The sequence below is a fragment of the Trachurus trachurus genome (assembly GCF_905171665.1).
Source record: "Trachurus trachurus genome assembly, chromosome: 14".
NCBI classification, from domain to species: Eukaryota; Metazoa; Chordata; class Actinopteri; order Carangiformes; family Carangidae; genus Trachurus; species Trachurus trachurus.
Window position 1 is genome coordinate 10,456,707 of NC_139903.1, and position 23,587 is coordinate 10,480,293.

The 23,587-nt window shown below is 39.7% G+C and overlaps 1 protein-coding gene across 1 annotated transcript; it reads left to right on the forward strand.

Moving 5' to 3' along the window:
- Positions 1 to 7,389: 7,389 nt before the first annotated feature.
- Positions 7,390 to 19,235, forward strand: gusb (glucuronidase, beta). The gene is made up of 12 exons (XM_083986791.1): positions 7,390 to 7,673; positions 8,465 to 8,650; positions 8,736 to 8,917; positions 9,825 to 9,967; positions 10,078 to 10,265; positions 11,586 to 11,738; positions 12,147 to 12,325; positions 12,469 to 12,615; positions 13,619 to 13,703; positions 15,327 to 15,503; positions 16,404 to 16,539; positions 17,871 to 19,235. The coding sequence occupies exons 1-12, from the start codon at positions 7,455 to 7,457 to the stop codon at positions 18,020 to 18,022; spliced, it is 1,947 nt and encodes a 648-aa protein (XP_083842917.1). The 5' UTR covers positions 7,390 to 7,454; the 3' UTR covers positions 18,023 to 19,235.
- Positions 19,236 to 23,587: the final 4,352 nt, after the last annotated feature.

The following is a 23,587-nucleotide window of genomic DNA, read 5'->3' on the forward strand; positions in this document are numbered from 1 at the left end:
ATATATCCTTTAATCACTTGCACATATTCATTATTCACTTCACCTCCTACAGGCTATGAATTATTCAGCATTCAGATATCCACATGAGAACAATGGGCGAAGACGCGAGGAAATGCTTGTTCTCAATCTTTCCTCCTCCAATCCTCCTCTCCTTCAACCCTCCAGCTCAGCCTCCCTCTCTTATGCACTGTGCGGCCACTCTGGCAAGAAGAGATGGAGAGGAATCGCCCGCCTCCAATCAGGATGCATATTCTATTCTCAAAGTGTTTGAATATAAAAAACCAAAGCTGCCAACATCCATAATTATTCCCTTAAAACAAACCTGCTGATGAGGGGAAGGAATTTCATTCAGAATGTATGGGGCATGATTAGTATCTGCAGCGCTTTGTTTCTAATGCAAACAACTCCTTATGCAGTCATGTGATTCATTATTAATCAACCAAGAATGGAACAAAAGTGTGAACAGCAAATAGTAACAAACCTGCTTCCTGTGACTAAAAATGATGAGGCATCTAAACCTACTGAAAGAGGTCGCTGACCTCTGCTCCTGTGAAAGCTATTACGTTTCCCTCCACAGCTCCGGGCACATGACCTGTGATGATGGCCATTAACAAGTTGCAGGGAAACAGTTAATCTTTAGCTGGGGTTGTTGCTCACCTACACAGGTAGAGCAGTGACAACAGGATTTTGCAAACAACAGGATACTGAGGCTGTTTGCTGAGAGAGTTTTGCTGAGATGTTGAAACCGCTGTAATCCATATAGCGGTTCTGTGCTGTAAAACGACCCTGTGTCTGAGGGTCAGATGCAGTAGCAGCAGACATCATGCCGTATTTCTTCTTCGCCCTGTTTGGACAGGGAGAGGATTGCAAACTGGAATTAAAATCGATCGAGCGGGTCTGTGTGGCTGTGCAGCTGAGGCGCTGTCATCTCACACACTGTGATGTCAGAAGCATCTGTGTTACTGTGTCCGCTGGGAGCAGCCTGCACCAGTCTGCTGTTATGTCATATGTAGGAGGAGGAGGAGGAGGAGGGATTTCTTTTTTCATATGTGTTCATTCACAACAGAATAATTCCACCTCATGAATGCTTATGGTTGGTTTTTAATGAAACGACCAGATCTAACACGTAGACACACACTCTAACAGATGCCAACCACTCTAATCAAGCTGAAAACCACAGATAACCACCTCCTGAAATTCAACACTGCATTTACTGAAGGAAAAGGAGCAATTAATAAAATGCAGAGGAGCGAGCAGATCTTGTCTGAGGATGTGGTGGTGGTGGTGGTGGTTCTGCAGGCTCCTGATCACAGCCTGGGCATTAGCAGTGTGAAACCTTGGCACACAGGGAGGCGCAGTGGGACTTAAGGGATGACTTCCTACTCTGCCATGCATGCGCCCACTCAGCCAATCTGCCACTAGTGCTATCTGACTATAAGCCTCTCTGGACCCACAGTGAATCTACGCCCATATTTGGGCTTCTCTCTGCCTCACATTCAAGACAGTAACACAAAGTGAAAAAAAAAAAAAAGACAAATCATGTGCCAAGACAACATATAGCACTTTGATATTATGCAACGAGACTGAAAAAACAAATAATTACACAACTGAAATGTGCAATATCATGAAACACTGCATGAACCTCTTCTTTGGATTTGGATCAAATTCCTGCTGTGTGTAACTGCAGGAAGGTCAGATAAAAGACTCAGATCATACCTGACTGAATTCCCGCCTCTTCCTGCATCTTATGATCGTTTGGCAACACATTTACACATTTATTATTAATGTTCAACTCACCTCATAATCTAGTGACTAAAATTAGCTGTAATGCCTCATTAAAATGTCTATCAAAGAGTTATGGAGCTATTATGCTCAGTGTTTTACCACATGATGACTGTATTCCCTCATTAGGTTGTATTATTATGATGCTTTTTTATTGCAGTAGATGTTCTCGTTATATCAATTAGGAGCTGCTGACATTACTTCAGGTGTTTAAACTCATCCTGTGTGTTGAAGTAAGCACTGTGCCGCCTCCACAGAGGATGTGGAGCGGGGGAGAACACACGCAGCGAGCTGCTTCAATGACCGGTTTCACCTTGTAACACATGGTCACTGGGCACAACTTGTAGTACAAGCAGAGAGCCAAAGAAACTCTCCTTCCTTCTGCTTGGACTGACATTGGTGAGTAAGACACGAAGGCACAGTGCAGACAAATCCCCTTTTTCCTCACCGTTGCACTTTATTTGCACTTTATTTCGTCTCTTTAAAAAAAACAGACAAATAAATATAAAGACATATCGTCTCTCAGCAGATTAGAAACTGGTTTGAAGGTTCAGGAGCAAAGTCACTTCATTCTGAGTCCTTATCAGACGTGCCATCAAAACAATGTTTGTCCAAACAGACTGGACCGGTCCCCTGGACTCTGTCGACAATGGAAAGAGGCAGGATGTGGAGAGCACTATAGGAAACACATGAGCACATCCGCACAACTCTGGAGCAAGTTAATTAGCTGCTCTCTGTCATAACGGGGTCGCTATTATTTGAAAGGTTTCAGATAAATGGATATTCATATAAACAGCTGAAGCGCACCTCGCAGTAAATGTTGACACTGAAGAAGTTTTCACAGAGGCGTGAAAATAATGTTGTATTGGGACTTTGTCCACTTCACTTTACATGTTATCTCTTTATTGATCAATAGATAAATACATTTATCAAACAAACAGAAAAATGCCTGAAGTTATCTTAGCATTTAACAGATTTTGTACCAGAAAAATAACTTTTCTAATAATTCTTTCATTTCACTGAATGTGAGCCATCACTGAAGAAACCGAGCTCAAACCTAATCAAGGGTTGAATGTTATCAGAAGATGTCCGATTATTAACCAGTATCATAGTGTGCAAGTCTTATTTGTACTTTGGGTAGACTGCTGTGCTCTGTTCTTTCAACTCAGCTTGTTTTGTCTCTGCTCTTTTTTCCAGATCTGCATGTCGTGCTTTTGTAAGTCGCATGTGTCTTTGGTCGACAACAACTTATTTTACTTAAACCAGAGTGAGAAGTCAGAGCTGAGGCTGTGACTGCTCCTCGCATCTGAACATGTCAGTGCTGATGTACCAGTAGTGTGGGGGCACAGACTGTGAAAAGCCTATCAGCAAAATCTCAGGCTTTGGAGAATTGTGTCCCCCTTTATTCTCTGTTTCTCCGTCTCCCGCTCCCTCACTCCCCTTTGCTTACTTATCAATAATGCATGAATGAACACCCTCTCAAAACTGTTTTTACTGCAAGACTGCTTTTTATTTTTTGCTAACTAACAAATTTATTCAGGAAAAAAAACAAAACATGAAAAACAAACCAGAAAAAAGTAAGAACAAGTTAAGAAGCAGGTCAACTATGAAAATAACTACAGCATAAAATGACAGAGTCAGATGGGATGACTGAAACAAAGTTGATGTGTCATGTTTGGAACAAAACTGAAAATAACTTGAACATCAAAAGGATGACAACAGTTTTTGCTGAATTTTCCTTTGCAGCCAGGGTTGTTTCTTCATCTTCAATGAGTGAAATACATTCTGATGTGATCCTGGTAAATTCACTTTAATCGATGTAATTTATTGTGACAGAAAGCAACCAAAGTATACAGGTATAAATAGATTAAGATGCTTTCAAAGTGAAGCCCTTTTTTGTCATGACCTCTGCCAGCAGACAACATTATGACCTCTTTTGTCTTCCACAACTCCTCTAAATGTTGTGAGTGTCTTTTGTATGGACTCATCGTGTGTGAAAGTCTGAGGTCAAATCCAACACATATTCATTAAATGTTCAGCTCTTTATTTTCTTTTAGTCCTTGAACGTTTGGTTTGATGATGAGAGATGAACAGATGTGTCATGTTGTCGTGACTGAGATAGAGCTGTAAACTTTTGTGACATTGTCAGTTGATTTGGAGAAATAGGAAACAAATTATGCAGAATAAGAGCTTGGGCCTGCAGGTTGAAGGAAACAGCCCAGAAGAAAAACAAGAGTGATGTGAGGAGTGAACAGGTTGTGGATGGATACTGAGAGTCGGGTCATTTGTTGCTCTGTGAAGCATGGTAGGACCAACCTGTCCCACTTCATCTTCCCAAACCTCTCCATGGATGTCTCAAAAATGTACCAGTGTCTCTCAAATCAAATGAATAGTGATAGAAAAGTGGAAACCATGCAGGGTTTGTCAAAAGATCATTGTAAGTTGTAAAGGTCATAGAACATGTTTCACCTTTAACAATAGACTTTCGCTTGGTGAGGCTGTGATATTAAGATTTAATCCTTTTAGAACAAAACTAAACAAACTCTCCTGGTTTGACTGCACTTGATTTTTGCCATCAAATTCTGCCATCCAACAAAAGTCTTGTTGAACAAGACGTCGCTGACAATGAGTGGGAACCAAAGGATGGTTGATAGCTCCAAAGATAGACCAAAAGATCTTTTATTTTGAAAGATACCAACTGAATTGCTGGGAAAATGACCTGAGACAGGAAATTAACACTGAACTCACCATTAACCTTCCATTAATTTCAGGCAGATATAAAGCTGTGGATAGTTTGGAGTCACTCTCTGAAGCACTTTATTACAAATCTGTCTTGTTTGTGCATTAGATTCACAGTAAATTTCACTCTGCATGTTCCAGACAGAATAATGTTAACAAAAAAATTCCAACATAAAATTCACTTGACTTGATTACCTTTGTGTCTTGGGAATAGTTTTCCAGCTACAGAAAAATAAATCAGAACAAACCTTTTTGGAGAAGGGCCCTGGGGGTTGTGTGGTTTAAAAGAAATAGTAGCAAGAAACAAACAATAATAGAGAGAAAGTGCATTGCCTTCCAGGCTGCAACAGTCTGAGGAGGAGTCTCTCCCCCAGGGATTAAGAAATAATGTGGGAAAAGAAAACATACTCAAATTCATGTTGCTCTGGGATTGTAAACATACCTGGATAGAGAAAATTTCCTGTAGGCCTACATTGTGCACTAAACTGGGTGAAGTGTGGCAGGGGGATACACATCCAGTTCATGACCTAAGATTGTCAACAACTAATGATTGAAGACAAACTGCATGCAACAAGTTACTGCTCCACAGCAGTAGTTAAATAAAGGTCAGCTCCATGTGTGCTATAGTATATACATGTCTCTCTTTAAAATCATTAAGGATAAAGTCCTAATTTACACTTATTTTGATGAGAGGATTAAAAAAAATAACATCAATAAAATAAATCATATTCATATCATCAATGTCATGATAAAATCGATTTAAACAGGTCCAAAAATAAATTAAAGTTCAATAAGACAGAGAGGTATCAAGAGATACAGTGCCTTGTTTGTACATTTGTAAATTAACAAATATACATGCAAATCACATCTCTTGGAGAATGAGGACCACCTAACCTTTAGAAGAGGATGAAGTGATGAGTGTTACAAGTAACAACCTGAGAGCAGAGTGGTAGACAGTGTCAAGGGGTTTTAAAGTTGAAGCAGGAGCCTGTACTACAAGATGTTACCATGACCATGATCTGAAACTGATCGTCCCTGACCTGACAAGGAAAAACTGTTTTCCTGAGAAGAAAATGTTTTACTCCAATTTATACTCATGAGATAAGTTACATTTTAGTCACATAGAAATTGTGGAATATTCATAGCCTGACATTTTGGCAACACTTTTAGTGGTGATGGTGGATAGCTTCCATTGACAATGTTGAGGCCATTACAACTTTTCTGTTATGTCAAACATCCATCCATCCATCCATCCATCCATTTTTCCCCATATATAACTGGGATCAGGATATGTGGGATGGATATTACAGACACAACGCTCTCCACTTCCTCCTACCAAGTATAGGCAAGGAAGGCAACCAGGAGGCCTAAGCAGTTTCCCGAATCCCCCAGTTATGATAATAGGCTATTGTTCAATAAATTGTATAAATCAATCTCAACTTGTAAACTTGTACATGATGAGAATGATGTGTTTCTGGGTTTTAATCCTATTCTCAAAAATCGAAATTAGGTTATTTTGAAATCTCTTTCTCGACGATGTTAAAAAAATATGGGACACCAGTCTCTCCAGACACACTTTTGCCCATGGTGGCTATTTCCCTCATGATTCAGCCGTACTGGGCCACCAAAAAACTGACAACTAAGGCCACTCAGAGAGAGCAGACCTCGGCCAAGGTTAACGTCAAACTGTATACACCAGACTTCAGAGAAAAGAGGAACCAAATTCATAATAAATGATCTGGATCTACCCCAAAATGTAATGGGTTCCTCCCTGGCCCATGCCCCCACCCCTGCAACTTCAGTGCAAATCTGTTCAGTACTTTTTGCATAAACCTGCTCAAAACACAGGTGAAAATATGACCTCATTTTTTTGAAAGTAACAATACAGTCATTTTACACCAGTAGCAAAGCACTGGCAGACAGATGGCAGCACATGGGGGAGGCAGATTGGGGGAATGGCAAATGACAAGGGTCCCCATCCGTCTGCCCTACATTATAACCTGTCTTAGTACTTTTCTTAAATACGTGTTATTACAAAATGTTCACAAACAGGGGGTGGACAGCAGACGTTTGCCCCTGGCCACAAAGCATGTTCATCATCATCACCAGTCCATCCATGGTCTTTTAGGGCTGGAGAGAAAGTAGAGGATGGGGAGGAGGCGCTGTTAGACCCAAAGTCACTGAAGGCATCAGTCTGTGTAGGCTACTGCCATTTAGGCCTACACTAATGTACATGTGTCTGGCGCCATCTTGTGTCACTTGTGTACTGGTGCAGTACTAAGTGGTGAAAAAAATTATGTGATTTCTCATAAAAGTTTCGCCTCTTTGAGTTATTTTGATAATATTGACCCTTCAAGACCAGGGCTTTTTGGACAAGATGCTTTGGTAGCCAACATCCTCTTTAAAATATAAATATTCAAAAATATTAATATATGAAGAGTTCATTTGCAAAAGCAGATAAGTGCCATTTTGAAAAAAATGAGCTGATGCTTTTGAATTATTCTTTACATAGTGTTGTTTTCAATAAAGCAATAAAGCATCTGTTTTTGTGCATCTCCTCTCCTTGGTCAACGCCACTCAACTTTGGTTTGACTGATATCACCTGGTGTAAATCTAATAATTAAATTTTTTCAATTTTTTTTTTTTTAAACGGAGTTATCTGCTTTTGCAAATCAACTCTTCATATACTAAATATGTCATGTTAAACATTTAATAACCTTGGGTTTAAAATGTATTTAAACAAACGGTGATTTCGTGCCAAGTTTGGAAATTTCCGACTGTACTGGAAGACAACGCGAGACCTGAACGCAGCAGCAGCCTCAGCGGTCACGTGACTGTGTGGAACAAATCATGTGACTGACTCAGCAAGGTAAACCGCGCAGTGTGTTTCTTCCTGGGCACTGAAACAAGAAAACACATCGTCCAGTCCCAGGATGTCTCCAGCGGGCAGACCGTGGCTGCTCGGGGCCTTGCTGGGCCTGTGCTCCGTGTTTGAGGCGGTGTCTCTGCTGGACAGCGGCATGCTCTTCCCCCGGGAATCCTCGTCCAGAGAGCGGAAGGAGCTGAGCGGACTGTGGAGCTTCAGGGCGGACAAGTCCCCCAACAGGAACCAGGGCTTCGAGAGGGCATGGTACAAAAGTCGCCTGGCAGAGGTGAGCGGAGCAGGACACAGTGGGGAAGTGGTGAAACAGGTCGCAGTTTAAAAAGTTCAATAAGGCTCCAATATGTTAATTGTCAACCAGCTGCAGGCACACAGTGTAGAGGCCGAAATCACTGCAAAGCAAACAAAGTCTGGAAGAACTCACTGCACAGATTAACACTAATATTGTAACTAGTACACAGTAGAACTATTGTAGTGATATCAGTGGAGATAAAAACTTAATAGAAAGTCAAAACTGTCCTCTAAGACTGTTATTTACCATCTTATCAGTTCAGCAGATTCAAGGTAATACAGACTATTTAAACATGATATATAAGACAATGATCCCATCATCCCAACTTTTATGGCTTGTGATCTCTTGACATGAATCAGTCTGTGACGTCTTCTTAGTGTGGAGAAGTGATGATGATCTGTGCTTTTCTCCTCAGTGTTTAACTTTTTTTTTAGGTATGAAGATGTAAAAATTGCTAGTGCTTCTCAAAAGAGAAAGAAAATAATTATAGGAGGAGCAAGGAAGGTATACATAGTGGAAAATCTAAATTGATCATCTTGTGATCTCTCAGATTTATGTTATGAGGTCATGACCCCCAGGCCAGGATCTAATAGATTAATTAAGATCAAGTGAATACAGTGGTAAACAACTCCCTGTCATTATTATGGAGTTACTGTTAGTGTTGCTTCTTATCATCACAGTAATGTGCAGTTTCACGACAGAACAGCAGCTGCACTGTTGGAAGAAAATTACTGCCTTTTCACTGACATGTATTGTTTTATTTTCTGCAGACCGGCCCAGTGATTGACATGCCAGTTCCTGCCAGCTACAACGACATCACCCAGGACCCTGCACTGAGAGATTTCATTGGCTGGGTGTGGTACGAGCGAGAGGTCGTGGTCCCTGCCCGCTGGGTCGCAGATGAAGGAACACGAGTTGTTCTCCGAGTGGGAAGTGCTCACTATTATTCCATGGTGGTGAGTATACACTCCTAATCAGTCCAGTCACAGTTGGAAAAATAAAAGTTGTCTGCTTCTTTAACGTCCCTCTTTACCTTTGCAGTGGGTGAACGGGGTGAAAGTGACCGAACATGATGGCGGCCATCTTCCCTTTGAGGCTGAGATTGGCAGTTTGATCCGCAAGGACCCGACTGTGCCGTGCAGGATCACCATCGCTGTCAACAACACTCTGACTCTGGTGACGCTCCCTCCAGGAAGCATCCAGCACCTGGACGACCGCACCAAGTAACCTCAGTCTTTACAGTTTGAATTAGGACACTGATGTCGTATAAAAGCTTCATTAGTGTTCTCACCTTAATGACCTTTTCAACATGTAGGAACCTTTGATTCAGATCTAGAAAATCTTTTATGGGTTAGGTGACCAGGGATTTTGAAAAATTATTACTGTTTCTTTTTCTTTTTTTTCACAAAATGCAAACCTTACACATTGCTATTATCAATCAGCAAACAATATTCATGATCGCTGACTCATTGCTACAACAATGATATTTCAGAAAATTGTGGAAAAAGTGCCCACAATAATTACCCAGCACGACTGCTTCTGAATGCTTATTATACTCCATTTCAAGACCTGGATTAAATGAATCAATTAATTGCTTTACTCATTTTGGGGAAAGAAAATACAAAATTGATAATTAAATTTAATAGTTCAATTAATTTTGTCCATCATCTAATCAACTAATTGTCCAGAGACATCTGCATTGGTTTCATTGCAATGGGTCACATCACCGATATCTGCTGTCATTAGACTGAACCCCTGACTACATATTTTTTCAGGAGTGGGAATCACTAGAGGCCTAACAATATGATTTTACCCCAATATGATATTACTGCCATTCTAAATATTTTTGCAATATCCAAGAGTATTGCAATAATCTATTGTGAAACATTGCAATGGACCAACACCGTCATAAAAATATTCTGATGTTTTAGGGTTTTAAACTTAGATAAATACGTATATTTGCAGTTTACATAACACAAGATTGATCCATGGAGCTCCATTTGCTATTTCATCTCCATTGTTGTTAACTATTGTTTGTGTTTCTTTATCCAGAGAATTGTGCTTCTAAAATGTGTAGTTTTCTGTCTGTGGGGACTAACAATACTGAAGAAAACATTAATTGCTCAACAGGTATCCTGATGGTTTTTTTGTGCAAAACATCTACTTTGATTTCTTCAACTATGCCGGGATACATCGTCCTGTGTTGCTGTACACCACACCTAAGGCGTATGTGAATGACATCACTGTAGTGACGGACTTCTTGGATAACATTGGTAAATGAATACAACTAAACACAGTGACACAACTCAGTGGTGATGGTACTAAAATTCATAAAGTGAGTGAATATCATCTGTATCAACTGTTTCCCCCCTGTTTTTTTTAGGTCTGGTTAAATATGAAGTATCAGTCAAAGGTGCGACCACATCCACAGTGAAGGTCACTTTGATGGACAAAGACAGACACTGTGTGGCTTCCTCCAACGACCAGTCTGGAGTTCTCAAAGTGGTCGATGTCAACCTGTGGTGGCCGTACCTGATGCACGAGAATCCAGGCTACCTGTACACTCTGGAGGTAAGAACCTGTGTTGTTTTATGTACATTTTTCATCCATACAAGTTTCAGATGCATCGGTGTTGGGTTTGTTAGAGTGCTCACAAAGATTATTTTATTGATTATAGTCAGTGTGGGTAAACTGTGTTTCATGTAGATCACAACACTTCATCCTCCACCTTGTGTTCAAACAAAGGATATGTCATCATGAATTTATGTTACTCATCCTTAATAAAAGATGATGTCACTATTTGTTCCTATGACATTTACTGGATTATGAATCAATAATGATAATAAACCTACTTCATACATTTATTCATAAATAGATAGATAGACAACCTTTATTAAGGTGTCACTCCACAACACAATAAAAATAGAAAATGCATAAGGGTACAGGGGGAATGCCTAAATAAACATAGTTTATTAAAAATTACACTACTCCGTTCAAAAAAGGGTTGTGAGACACACATTAAAAAGTCTTTAAAAAAAGACCAAAATAAAAATGTATACAATGGTATCATGAATTATATCAGAAACCGGAACTCATAAAAGACAAGCTTCTATTAAGGATGAGGTGGTAGGCTTTGGCACCTTCCTTGATGCAATGCTTACCAGATAAAATTACACACAATTTATTTGTATCATCAAAATTATTCAAATGAACAATATACTTAGAAAGTGAATGAAATAGTTCAGTGCAAATGTCACAGTGTAAAAGAACATAAGCTTCATATGCCACTACATTAAATGCAGTGCAGTTACATAGTTATTGCATTGCCTTGGCATGTCTGAGAGCAGATCAGGACCGTTGTTATAGAAACGTAAAGCTGGTTTTGACGTGTAAACAGATGCAAGAGCTACAAGTTGCTGCAGGACCCGGCAGCAGTCAACACGTTCCTGACACAGTTTTTCTCACAGTCTTTCTCACTTCATTACTTCATTACTTCATAAACTGTTGACACGTCCATGTCCATCCTCTACTTATTTGGCAGCTGCCAGATGTTCTCAGTTATATTTGATTAATGTGTCATGCTGAACTTCACATCTTTCACCAAGCAGACATTGGAAACATGACACATATCGATGTTTCATCTGATCCGCATCAGAGCAGCTTCTTTAATTACATGCACTTGGTTTATGTGAAGTCAAGTGATGTTTTGATTTTGACGTGTGTGTGCTGTACATGCTTTAAATGGTGATAATGCCACTTGTTGGTTGTTTTTCTTACAGTAATTTCTCCCCTCCAGATACAGGAGGTGTAACTTGTGAAGGAGCTTCCTAACCAGAGGAACATTCAGCACAATTACCTCTAAATAAAGGTTTCTGAAACTGTCACTTCCAGGTTCGCTTAATGGCAGCCGATGAGAGATCAACGTATGAAGATGTGTACACTCTGCCGATCGGTATTCGCACTGTTAAGGTGACCAGCACCCAGTTCCTCATCAACAACAAGCCGTTCTATTTCCACGGAGTCAATAAACACGAGGACGCTGATGTGAGTACCACTAGAGGGAGCCAAACGCTTCACTAACAAACCAAGCAGCAACAATTATCCAAATTTTAGACATTTCATGACATTTACAACACATACACGTGGAACAATCTGCAGAAAATGTTAAAGTTAGAATCTCTCCCATCAGTACAGCAGCTCAAAATTGTCTCAAACCTGATTTCACTGGATTGTAATTGTTTTAATTGTACTTGATAATGATTGTTCACTGTTCTTAGCTGTTTTCTAATATTTTCTTTTATCTAAACTCTTGTTCTTCTTTGCTGTATTTGTTATTCTCTCGACACACCATTGTAAATGAGGACCGTCCTCAATGGTCTTCGAGAATAAATAAAGGTTATAAATCCGATCCAGTTTAGTGATCTAATCCACTCTTTTTATCGTACGTGTCAGATCCGAGGTAAAGGTTTGGACTGGCCGCTGATTGTCAAGGACTTTAACCTACTGAAGTGGTTGGGGGCCAACTCGTTCCGCACCAGTCATTACCCCTATGCTGAGGAGATCCTGCAGATGTGCGATCGCCATGGCATCGTAGTGATAGACGAGTGCCCGGGAGTGGGCATCAAAGACATGTAAGTGCCATCCTTCATTCCTTCTTTTGATCTGTTACTGACCAACGCATCCATTGTCAGACGCATCCTTACAGACTTGATGGTACTGTATATCTGTCAGTCAGCTCAGAGTGTGCTGTGTCTTTTGTGCCTTTCTGGTCCAGTCGTAGTTTTGGAAACGCCTCTCTGGCTCATCACCTGGATGTCATGGATGAGCTCGTGCGTCGGGACAAGAACCACCCGTCTGTGGTCATGTGGTCAGTAGCCAATGAGCCCGCTGCAGAGATGCCCCCTGCTGGATATTATTTCAAGTGAGTTCTGACTGAGCGCTCCGCTAAATTGACCCACCTAGTGTCAAATAATGGTGCAAACACAAAGTGACTGATGTTTTTTTATATATATATATACAGCTCTGGAAAAAAATTAAGAGACCACTTCAAAATGATCAGTTCCTCATAGGTATGTGTTTGAGTAAAATGAACACTTTTGTTTAATTCTATAACCTACTGACAAAATTGCTCCCAAATTGGAAATACAAATATTGTCATTTAAAGCATTTATTTGCAGAAAATGGCAACAAGTCAAAATAACAAAAAAATTCTGGTCTTTTTAAATTTAGGAAGAGTTTAGAAATCAAAATTGGTGGAATAATCCCAATTTTTAATCGCAGCAGTGTTTTAAAAAAAAAAATATTTATAATCTTTCTTCCTCATTAAATATGATTTGGTTCTAGCTAAGTAGAGTGATGTGTGCTTGTGTTGGAGTTCAATAGACACTGGAATCGATGGCTGCCATACATGTAGAGATAAGGCTGATTTATTAAGAACATTTTGGAGTGGTCTCTTTATTTTTTCCAGAGCTGTATATACTTGGAAGTTTTATGCTGTTATGGGATATGTAGCTGACAGTGTAGAGGGAGAAGATCTGTGCCACCAGGACGCCCCTGAAAGCCCCAAACCTGTAAAAAATCCAAAGCATGTAACTGTGTGTATGAGAGGCCCTGGTTTGTTTGTCAGTCAGGGCCTCTCCCTTTTTACTCCGATGGCTGGAATGCAGCAAGAGTCGTCATGAAGACGCCCTGAACACTACCAGCTGGAGCTCGGCTCTCGCCCGAGGCGTCAGGGAGACAAACAGAGCAAACAAATACTGAACCTGTCAAACTGCCATATACTCAAATTCACTGAAGCTGCATGGTGTGTTTTTGTGCAACTGTTGTGAACATTCGATATCCTGTTATTGTAATGCACATGATCCCAGGATGCACACTCCCCAAGCTGCACATTCATTACTCAGTCACCTTTTGTTTCCTTACAGGACTCTGATAACACACACCAAAGCTCTGGACTCGACCCGGCCTGTCACTTACATCACTGACAGTAACTATGCCAGGGACAAAGGGGTGAGTTTTTCCAGTGTCTGCAGTACACCTAAGTGGAAAAAAAAACCTGCACAGCACATCGGTTGTTTCATTTACTACATGCACATTTCACACGTTTTTGTTCTTCAGTTAAAGAGTTAAAATCCACTTGGCAACCACTGCAAATCTTGCTTTCACAAACTTAGTTACCGGCTGGATTGATGTAGATGTGTACTTCAGGGTGTGTCGGTGCAGTGGTTACAGGTGTGACACAGTACACCGTGAGATATTAACTATTTGTGTTTTATGGTCAGATATTGAACCTTTTGTTAACATTTTAATTTACAAGCTGCTAATTATGTGATAATGTCAAGAAATAGCCAAGAAATAACAGGTAATTGTGTAGTAATGTCAAGAAATAGCCTAGAAATAACAGGTAATTTCATAGTAATGGCATGTTTTTCAAAAAGGCAAAAGATTACATATGCTTTTCATGCTTTGAATTTTTTTGGGAAAGGCCAGAATTTTTCTCCACCAAGTCCTTGCAATTGACCATTATTTCTATGCAATCAATCATTATGTCTTGGCTATATTTCTTGACATTACTATGAAACCATTATTTCCAGGCTATTTCTAGACATTATGGCGCAATTAATTGTTATTTCTGGCTATTTCTTGACATTAGCAAGTAATTAGTGGCCTGTAAATTAAAGGGTTACCAAACTTTAAAATTTTTGAGCAAATGCAACATGCACTAGCTTGATGACAGACGTTTTAATCCTGTGTATTCGGCCACTAGAAAAAAAAATTGTTCATAAGATTCATGAATACATAACTAGCCAAGTTCAACTTGTCACTATTGTGAAGTTGAACTCATTTAATCAGTTTGATCTGGACGTGGTCTGATCAGATCTGACAGACGGTGCTTGCAACACTAACAAATGGCGCCACAACTTGTGATTCGAATACCAAATCCTGATTGGTGCCCTTAAATACACAATGTGACAACTAGATGACGACAGCCTTTCAGGAAATTTTTGTTTCATTGATAGCATCAGCCACATTATCTTGACACATTTTAAGAGAGACCACTCGTGTGTAAAAGAGCTTGCTGGAATAAAAAAAAAAGCAAAATATACTTCTGTTCTCAGAGCTGCAGGAGACTTGACTGAATGTTGTCATACTTTAGTTTAACATGTTGCCCTGTGGTGAGCCAGATAAGGGGCCCGATCGACTATAAGGAAGTAAAAGTCGAGTTGCCAAAGTTTTATCAGTTCAAATTCTGTAGCGTTTGTTGACCAAGTTGTTGACATGCCTGAGGGTTTTTCACATTCCTGTCCAGTGAAGAAAGGATTTTGTAGGTCGATGCTTGTAGCTCAAAGGCACTGATTAGTTTGCAATGGTTTGTAATTTGTAAATGCCTCTGGCTGTGTGAGTACAGCACCTCTGAATGCACCAATTCAAACATTGTCTCTCTCAAGGCGAATCGAATTACTGCTGCTACACTCTCAGTGAAAACCGGATCCACAAAGATCCACAAAAGGAAAATCACTCGGCCTTTACTTGTAATTTATGATCATAATTGTTGATCACAGTCAAAGTCATGGTTGTTTTGCACTGTCAGTATCTCTACAAGTCATGTATTGTCTCGCCTCTCGTCCCAAGGCTCCCTATGTGGATGTGGTGTGTGTAAACAGCTACTTCTCCTGGTACCATGATCCGGGACACTTGGAGGTCATCCCCATCCAGCTCAACACGCAGTTTGAGAACTGGTATGGAAAGTATCAGAAACCCATCATCCAGAGTGAATACGGAGCAGACGCAGTGCCGGGGCTTCACAACGTGAGGATTCACCAACGTACACATTCAGTGACTGGATCCAACTAGGGATGTCACGATTATAGATTTTCTTGTTACGATTATTGTCAGAGAAATAATCACAGTATTACAATTATCACGTATATTATGCATCAATAAATTTCACAACATTATGAATGTATAAAATCAAATACAGTCAAAATATAATTACATTCTCTTAATATAGGGCAAGTTATTAATCCCACGGGGGGAAGTGTTCGAAATATTTAACTCATTAATTGTCATAGACTACAGTAGCCTACATATTTGCACATTTATTCTGACATAGGCTATGTAAAGAAAAAATATCTTAACTACATATTTCAACAATTATTTAAGACCACTTACTTTTCCATATGTTTTGAAATATATTTCAAAAGCAAATCCTCTTTCTAATTGCCTGCCAGACAAATTATCATTCATGACATCATGACCATTAACTGCTAACTGTTTTCAAAACTCAGTGGGTTTCCAAAAGGGGGTCCCCAGCCAGAAGTTAATGCTATTTGGGGGCCTTGCCCTGGAAAAGTTTGGGAACCCCTGATCTATACCAAATGTTTAAGTTTATTTTAATAATATTTTAAAATTATAAATGACACGCTAACATTTAAATTCCTACCAATTCAGTGTTACGTTAGATAAATGGACCAGTATCTGTGCATCTTCCTTACTTTGGCGCACATCTGCCGATATGGTTCCGACATAATCTTTTTTCAGAAAGTGATGGTATTTAGGAATCTTTACGATCAATTATTTGTGCCGTTTAATACCACGAATAATTGTGAAAACAAGTAATCGTGACATCCCTAGATTCAACTGTGACACAGTCTTTATATTTTACTCTTTCAGTTTGCTCACGCGGCAGCTTTTCTTCTCTCCCTCTAGGATCCACCCATGATGTTTACTGAGGAGTACCAGAGGGTCGTCCTGCAGAACTACCACGACGTGTTCGACCAGAAGAGGAAGCAGTACGTCGTCGGCGAGCTCATCTGGAACTTTGCTGATTTCATGACTGCACAAGGTACAGAGCCGCAGAGCCGCACACAGTCACCTCTCCCAGTGTATATACAAAGAAAAACTCCCCACACTCTTCGCTAAACACCAATCAAGTAGCTTAACAGTCACACAGGAAGAAAAAGCCTGGTCAGAGCATCCAGATAGCGAACGCCTCATGGTGATAACACCTGCGGCGCCCAATGACACTGTGAGGGATGTGGAGGAGTCAGAAGACACTTGGTTTTTTTACAACCTGAGCTTTGTCTGTTGTGAGGTTATCAAAATTACATATATACTGTATATATATATTAACAACTTATCATTATTCCATATCAAAAACATTGACATCAATGGTTAAAGGGACTACGAGGAGTACTGTTTTCACACTACATTTCCCATGAGCCTCCGCGCGCGCAGTGAAATTCTTGGACCGGCACAAGACGGACGAAAGCAAAAGCATTTGCCAAGAATGTTTTCATTCATCAAGAACAAAAGTCGGAGGTTCGAAGACGATCAGATACCGTCGTAGTTCCGACCATAAACGATGCCAACTAGCGATCTGGTGGCGTTATTCCCATGACCTGCCGGGCAGCGTCCGCGAAACCGAAACTAGGAAATGCTGGGCGAGTCGACCACCAAATAATAATATCAATATAGACAAAACAATATATTTATCGAAAATGGACCCATTAACAAGTGTGGGTAATGTAGATTCATCCACATTAATATGAGACTCTTTTTATAACCAAAAGCAAACTCCTCTGGGTCTCTTTAAGCATTTCTTACAAAAGTTGTGAACACCACAAGGTTATCTAAATGATATTTGTGCAAATAAAAATGTGAAAATCCCAGTAGCACACCCAACTGGATAATCAAAATGATGTATAAACAAAGAGAACAACAGGATCTATTGATCATATAAAAGTACTACTTTTCATCAGATTAGAGACATTGTATGAAGTTATATCTAAAATTGTCTTTATTACAATGGAAAAATCAACTTGGCACCAGTGGACATCTCGCCAAGGACGCCCCACATGAGGTGTCAGTGTGGCATCTCAGAAGTGTGCGAACATCAGCGCTGATTTCTTGCCAACTTTCTAGGCTTGTCCCCCGGTCCGACACATCCGAACGCCCCAGTGACAGAGCTATTTTAGCAGTATGTCTACTTATAGCTATAGATTTACCGCTCCGGGTTCTGGCAATCAGGAGGCAGCACGCTTCACTTTCAAAACGAATCTCCTCCTAACACATTAATCGATCTGCGTATTGACCCACAAAGGGCTCTTTTTGTATCTTGTGTCCCGTGTGCGTGACGAGGCTCTCGTTGCTCCATCTTGTTGTTGTTGTTTGCAGGGATCACCCGCGTGGTGGGGAACAAGAAGGGGGTTTTCAGCAGGCAGAGGCAGCCCAAAGCAGCAGCATACATCCTGAAGGAGAGATACTGGAGACTGGCCAATGAGACGGGCAGACTACCACCTTGGACCAAGTACCCCTGCTCACTGTGACACCTGCCTGCCTCTGTTGGAGCGACCGGTCCAGGACAGACCATGCCTTGTGGAAAAAGTGTCGGTTTCACATGATTTCCTAGTTCGAACCCATTTCCGTGTGTGCACCTCAGGTCAAACCACCATAAAACACGAGTTAGCCATGCTGTTCCTGCGGTCTGCATAAAACAACCACCAACACTATGTTCAGTTTTTCCAGCAATCTGGAAATTTATAAACAAATTTTAAAGCTGATCAAAGTCAGCCTCAAGTGGTTCTTCTCAATTTATAGTAATTGTGATTGGTTTCCTTGTGACATCACCTGTGGTAATTTATGAGGATATTATAACATAGATTTGTGAGGTGGTGTGTTTCCACTGCTGTCATAAAAAGGTCAAGACAAAAAAAAAAACCAATCAAATCCTTCAGTCCCAGAGATTAGCTCTGACCTTTTCTCCTGTCAGGTGATGTGCGTTCACCTGGCAGACAAAGGACTTAACCAGTTACTTTAAAGGACACTGTAAAGGAAAGAAGACACAATGCCTGCTCTGTGCTGAAGGAAACCCTCTCTTTCATAAAGACGTCAATTTAAGAGTTTCAAGAGTTTAATATAACACCAGTGTTAGAAGTTGTTTTCATGAATGTTAATCTGTCATTTCTGGGCTTTGTGCAAACAACCTGACTGTGTTTTTAAAAAAAATGTTAAAGTGGTGTATACATGTAATGTTCTAGTAGATTACAATGCTGAATCTAATCAGAAAAGTGCTTTATTTTTATATATGAAAATCAACCGAAGAAATATCTATTTTGATATGTACGAAGGCATTAGAGAAACTGTTCTGCTGAGTGTTTAAAAAGATTTTTACACTTTCAACATGGCTCAAAGAACAGTTTTGTCGAGGACATTGAAGTGAACGTTCACTGTCTTGATGATGTTTCTTCAAATCACTGTGACTTGGTGTTTTCAGACTTTTGGACACCACATTGTAACCTAGAGGTTTAAGTGACATGTTGATTGTTGATGGTGGCCTGACTCTAATCAGACTCGTCACTATCAGTGACTCTGCTGCTCGTGGCCTCATTACATGATTGACCTTTGTGTTACTGCTGGTCAAATATTCAGATTCTACTGTATTTCCCATTGCTGGGAGTTCATTCACTTACACAACATTTGATGAAAATCTTGTGTCTTAACAAAACATGTGAGGAACAATAAAACACCTTTTGCATCACTTTTTTTCTTCCTTTGCCTTGCTTTGTTTAGATTTGTTACAGCTGTTTACACAATAATTGTGTTTCATAACTGTATTCATGTGTCGTTAAACACAACAAAACAAATCCAATGAACTCAACAAGTACCAGCACTGATACTGACATCAAGGTTTAGTTTCTTTTGGTGACTGGAGAGACACTGAATGTTTTTAGTATTGGTGTTAATGTTTTCAGCTCATGGGAGGATGATGTTCAATAGTAATGTATTGCATCTGCAGCCAGTATTGATTTTCATTAGTCAATCTAAATCCCTCAATACTGGAAACGTTTTATTCTTTGCTAATGAAAAACAAAACAAAAAACAGATACAATACTTAGTAACAAACCTTCTACAATAAGTTTAACCGGTTTCCCACATGGACTTCAGTTGAAATAAAGGTTGTTCTTTTAAAAAGATAAATAAATAATCCAAATGCTAAGGGAACCAGATTAACCAGGTTGATATTTGAACTTTCTACTTGGACCATAGCCTTTAATGATTGAGATCTCAGTGTTTCAAGCATGTATTATAACAAGTCGCTACCTATATCAACATCGAAGCAGGTTTTTCTCTTGAGTAATAATTTCTCCTGTCACAATATCCAGTGGAAGAGCTGGGAACAGAATCTGCAGTATAGACCTTGTTCTTTTCCAATGACGTCTGAACTTTATCCTAAGATAAAATGAATTTCTGATGAGTGAGTCACTTGGTAAGACTGAGTGGACAGCGTTCATTTATTATTTCTAGAGTCAAATTTAGTTTTTTGTTTTAACAGATAGTTTCCTTAGTGACCTGTGAGGTATGGCAACACAGATATTAACACTGCGGAACATTTTTTCCTAGAAAGAGGACGCTTAACAGCCAGTATGAACAGGAGTGATTACAGTAAACTAAACCTGCTCCTGTTCTCTTGTAAGCATCTGAAGACTGGTTAAGACGAACTTGTGAACTCAACATTTTTAATTTATTTCAAATAACTTATAATGACATGGGCATTTCAGAGGGAATGTTTTAATGGTAGATAATTTCCACATGACAATGACACAATTAAAAATGTACTCATGTCAACCTTTTCTACAGTTTTCCCTTAAGATAAGATGGATTTAAACAGATTACGTTTTCGCACCCTCCTACCATTCCTGTAACACTTTTCCATGTAAGAAAATACAGCATTTTAAAACATATTTGGCAATACAGAAGCAAACCCAGTAAGTTTTCCTCCACAAAGAAATTTAATAAACATTTTATGCTGACACATGGATTCCTAGCCCTCCAACCCCTCAACGTTTTTTTGTTGTTGTTTTATTTTTTTAACTAAAATAACCCAGAATGTTAACAGTCTATACAGCTAAAGGGCATAATTAATGATGAAAAAGAACAATACAATCAATGTAGTTTAACAGAGTGTAATTTTAGCTAACAAACATGTCCTAGCTAGACAAATAAAGATCAAAATTATATAGTGGACTTGAGGAAGGAAAAAAGGAACGGCCATTGATTTGACAGGGCATTTTGTCTGGCAATTTCTGAATGGATTTTTGCACTGACTGACATTGGATATTAAATCTTTGGGAATTACCAATTTATCAATTGCATTTTTAAGGAAGGCAAGCAGAAGTGCCTGTTACAGTTACCATTCTTCGTTTTACAAGGCTATTACTGTTGCTCGTCTTTGGCTCAAGGCCTAGTGATCAAACAGAAGGCACTTTTGTTGGCATTGGTGATGCAACTAACATGGCAGTTATACCTCAGGGCCTAAATGAATTTTCATGAAAATGCAGTATCAGTCCTTTTGACCTTTTTCACATTAAATCATCACACAACATGGTGATCCTTTTACCAGCAAAAGATTCCAAACATTTAACATCCAAATTCCTTAACCCTCTCTTGAAAGTAACTAGTGTGATAGGCTTTGCATATGACGGGAACCATTAACATAATGATACTGTAGGCTACCTAATGTACCCTTGTCAGTTCTATGGTCAACACTCACAGGGCCCATAGTTGTGGCCAAAAAAAAAAAAAAAAAAACTATCAAGTAATGTCAGTTTGACTGTTCTACATTTAAAAAAAAAAAACTTTGACTTGTGCAAGTGAATCCATAGGAGACTTGACTTATGTGTGAGTGCACAGGATTTCCCCGAAAAAAGGACAAACACAAAACAGTGTTGTGGTTGTGGAATCTCATTCTGAGTTTAGATGAAAAATAACCTGATGTAAACCTGACCAGGCAATACTGTGTAAGGAAGATCTTAAAAATGACTTGCCAAGACATGATGGAAACGTTTAAAAATGTTACATGGAGGACAATGCAGTTCATTAAAAGACTGTACTGAGATTTCACATGTTTTTGCCACTTTACTACCAAACATGTCACCAACCAGTCGCCCAACTGGCAACCAATTTCCAAAGCAAATCATGGTGTTTTTCACGAGTTTCTCTTACAGACAGCTACTGGCTCATGGTGGGTTTATATATATATATAAATATATATATATGGCATGACAATCCAGGTTGCAAAGATTTAGGGTTTGTTCACAGAGAAACTGCACTCTTTAAGTCCATTTACAGATGTTGCGGAGTAGAAATGCATGTATATAATTCAATAAATGAATGAAGTGAAAGTTTGAAAATCAAGCAAATCTGATGGTTCGGAGTTACTCTTGTAATCAGCATTCATATCGATCACATTTATCAGAAACCCCTATACAAGTGTTGAACAACCTGAAAAAAACAGTTTAAACGACATTCACTGAGGGATGGAAATGTCCAGTCTCTTACAGTGTTACGTCATCCCTGGGTTAAATAAATGGAAACCCCTGTCTTGCCTGAATGAAATGTAGGAAAAACCACTTCACCAATAAAAAAAACAATCTGCTTTGGAAAGTGGTCAACAGTGACGTCAAACAGCCTACAGTATGTATGAGAAGTAGTAAATGGGTCACAACATGTAAGAAACACAGATCAACAATTTCACTTTGACAATATCCCAGAAATGAAGTTATCACCTCAATTTCCAACTGATGACATCATGTCTCACAGAAAGCATGTCACTGAAATGACTTCCCCGACTGCTGCCGTCATCAGTACGCTCACAGTCTGAGTCTTGTACCCTATAAAACAGCCGTCTATAGCGAGAACTTGTGTTCGATTAAAACATGAAGGGGCATGTAGAGACGAGCAGTGACGGAAACTATTAACAAGCTGGTTTAACACCACAGATGAATCACATTATTACAGTTATTACTACGACTGTTATAGATCTTTGACAGTGTGTAAGATTGTCCGATGGCCAACATATACTTAAAGCCAGGAGATAGTGTACCATGCATCTGACAGGTAGGATACTTTTAATCAGTGGGTTCTGGATGGAAGAGAGACGATGGTCCTACCCTGCCACTGAAGTGACAATATTGTGAATTTCCAGCCGAGCCAGTACGAGCTGTGCTTGCTTTTCCCCCGGACTGTGATCCATCTCTGTACAAACCTTGCTATCTAAGATCAACCGCTTAATGAAAGCTTCAGTGTGACCATCAGCAGCCTGGATGTCATTGCTACTGGAGCAAAAGAAGAAGGAAAAAAAAAAAAAAAAACTCCCCCGAACTCCACATATGGCTTAAACATACTGTTTTGTTTTCTTACTGAATCTTCGACCGTTCGTGTCAACAAAGTATAACATTTTCCAAGTTTTTGTTCACGTCCTGCAAATGAACGGTAACTCAGCTTGGCGAGATCACTGTTACTGTTCAATTGACACCGAATGCATACAGGCCTGGACAGTGAACAAAAAGCCAGATGAACATTAAAGCAAGAGAAACAGAAAAGATTAGAGATGCTTCTGCCACCAGGCCACTCTACTCTTGAGCAGACAATCACAGTGTAGCAGCCTTTTGCTACCTCATGAGACTCTGTTAGGGAGGGACAAACACTTCACTGGTATCTTAATTTACAAAAAATTGTGATCAGAAAAATAAAGCCTTGGACCTGTGACAATAAAATGAGCCCCACCCACCCAACCCCCAAAAAGGAAACATTTAAAAAAAAAAGAAAAAGAAGAAGAAGAAAAAAAAAAAAAGGAAGTTCACCTTAACACTCCTTTAGGCACATAAGTCTTTATGGATCCCACTTGTGTGGTGGTCAGGAATGCTTGTCACACAATAACCAAACTGAAAATAAGGGTGAGGGTACCTTTATGCAAACTTGGTGAATAGAACCGGCGGTTCCGTTTAAAAGACTTGTGTCGGTGGCTTCAGGTGAGACGGTTACCACTTACAACAAAGAAATCCACACGACTCTGAACTGCATGCCTGACCAGGGTGGCAGAACAGAAGATG

What these genes read in the sequence shown, in the direction of transcription:
- gusb (XM_083986791.1), top strand. Translation starts at nt 7,455, where the DNA reads ATGTCTCCAGCGGGCAGACCGTGGCTGCTCGGGGCCTTGCTGGGCCTG. An exon ending in CTCACTATTATTCCATGGTG is followed by an intron (nt 8,651 to 8,735) that starts GTGAGTATACAC and finishes TTACCTTTGCAG; the next exon opens with TGGGTGAACGGGGTGAAAGT. An exon ending in CAGTGCCGGGGCTTCACAAC is followed by an intron (nt 15,504 to 16,403) that starts GTGAGGATTCAC and finishes CTCTCCCTCTAG; the next exon opens with GATCCACCCATGATGTTTAC.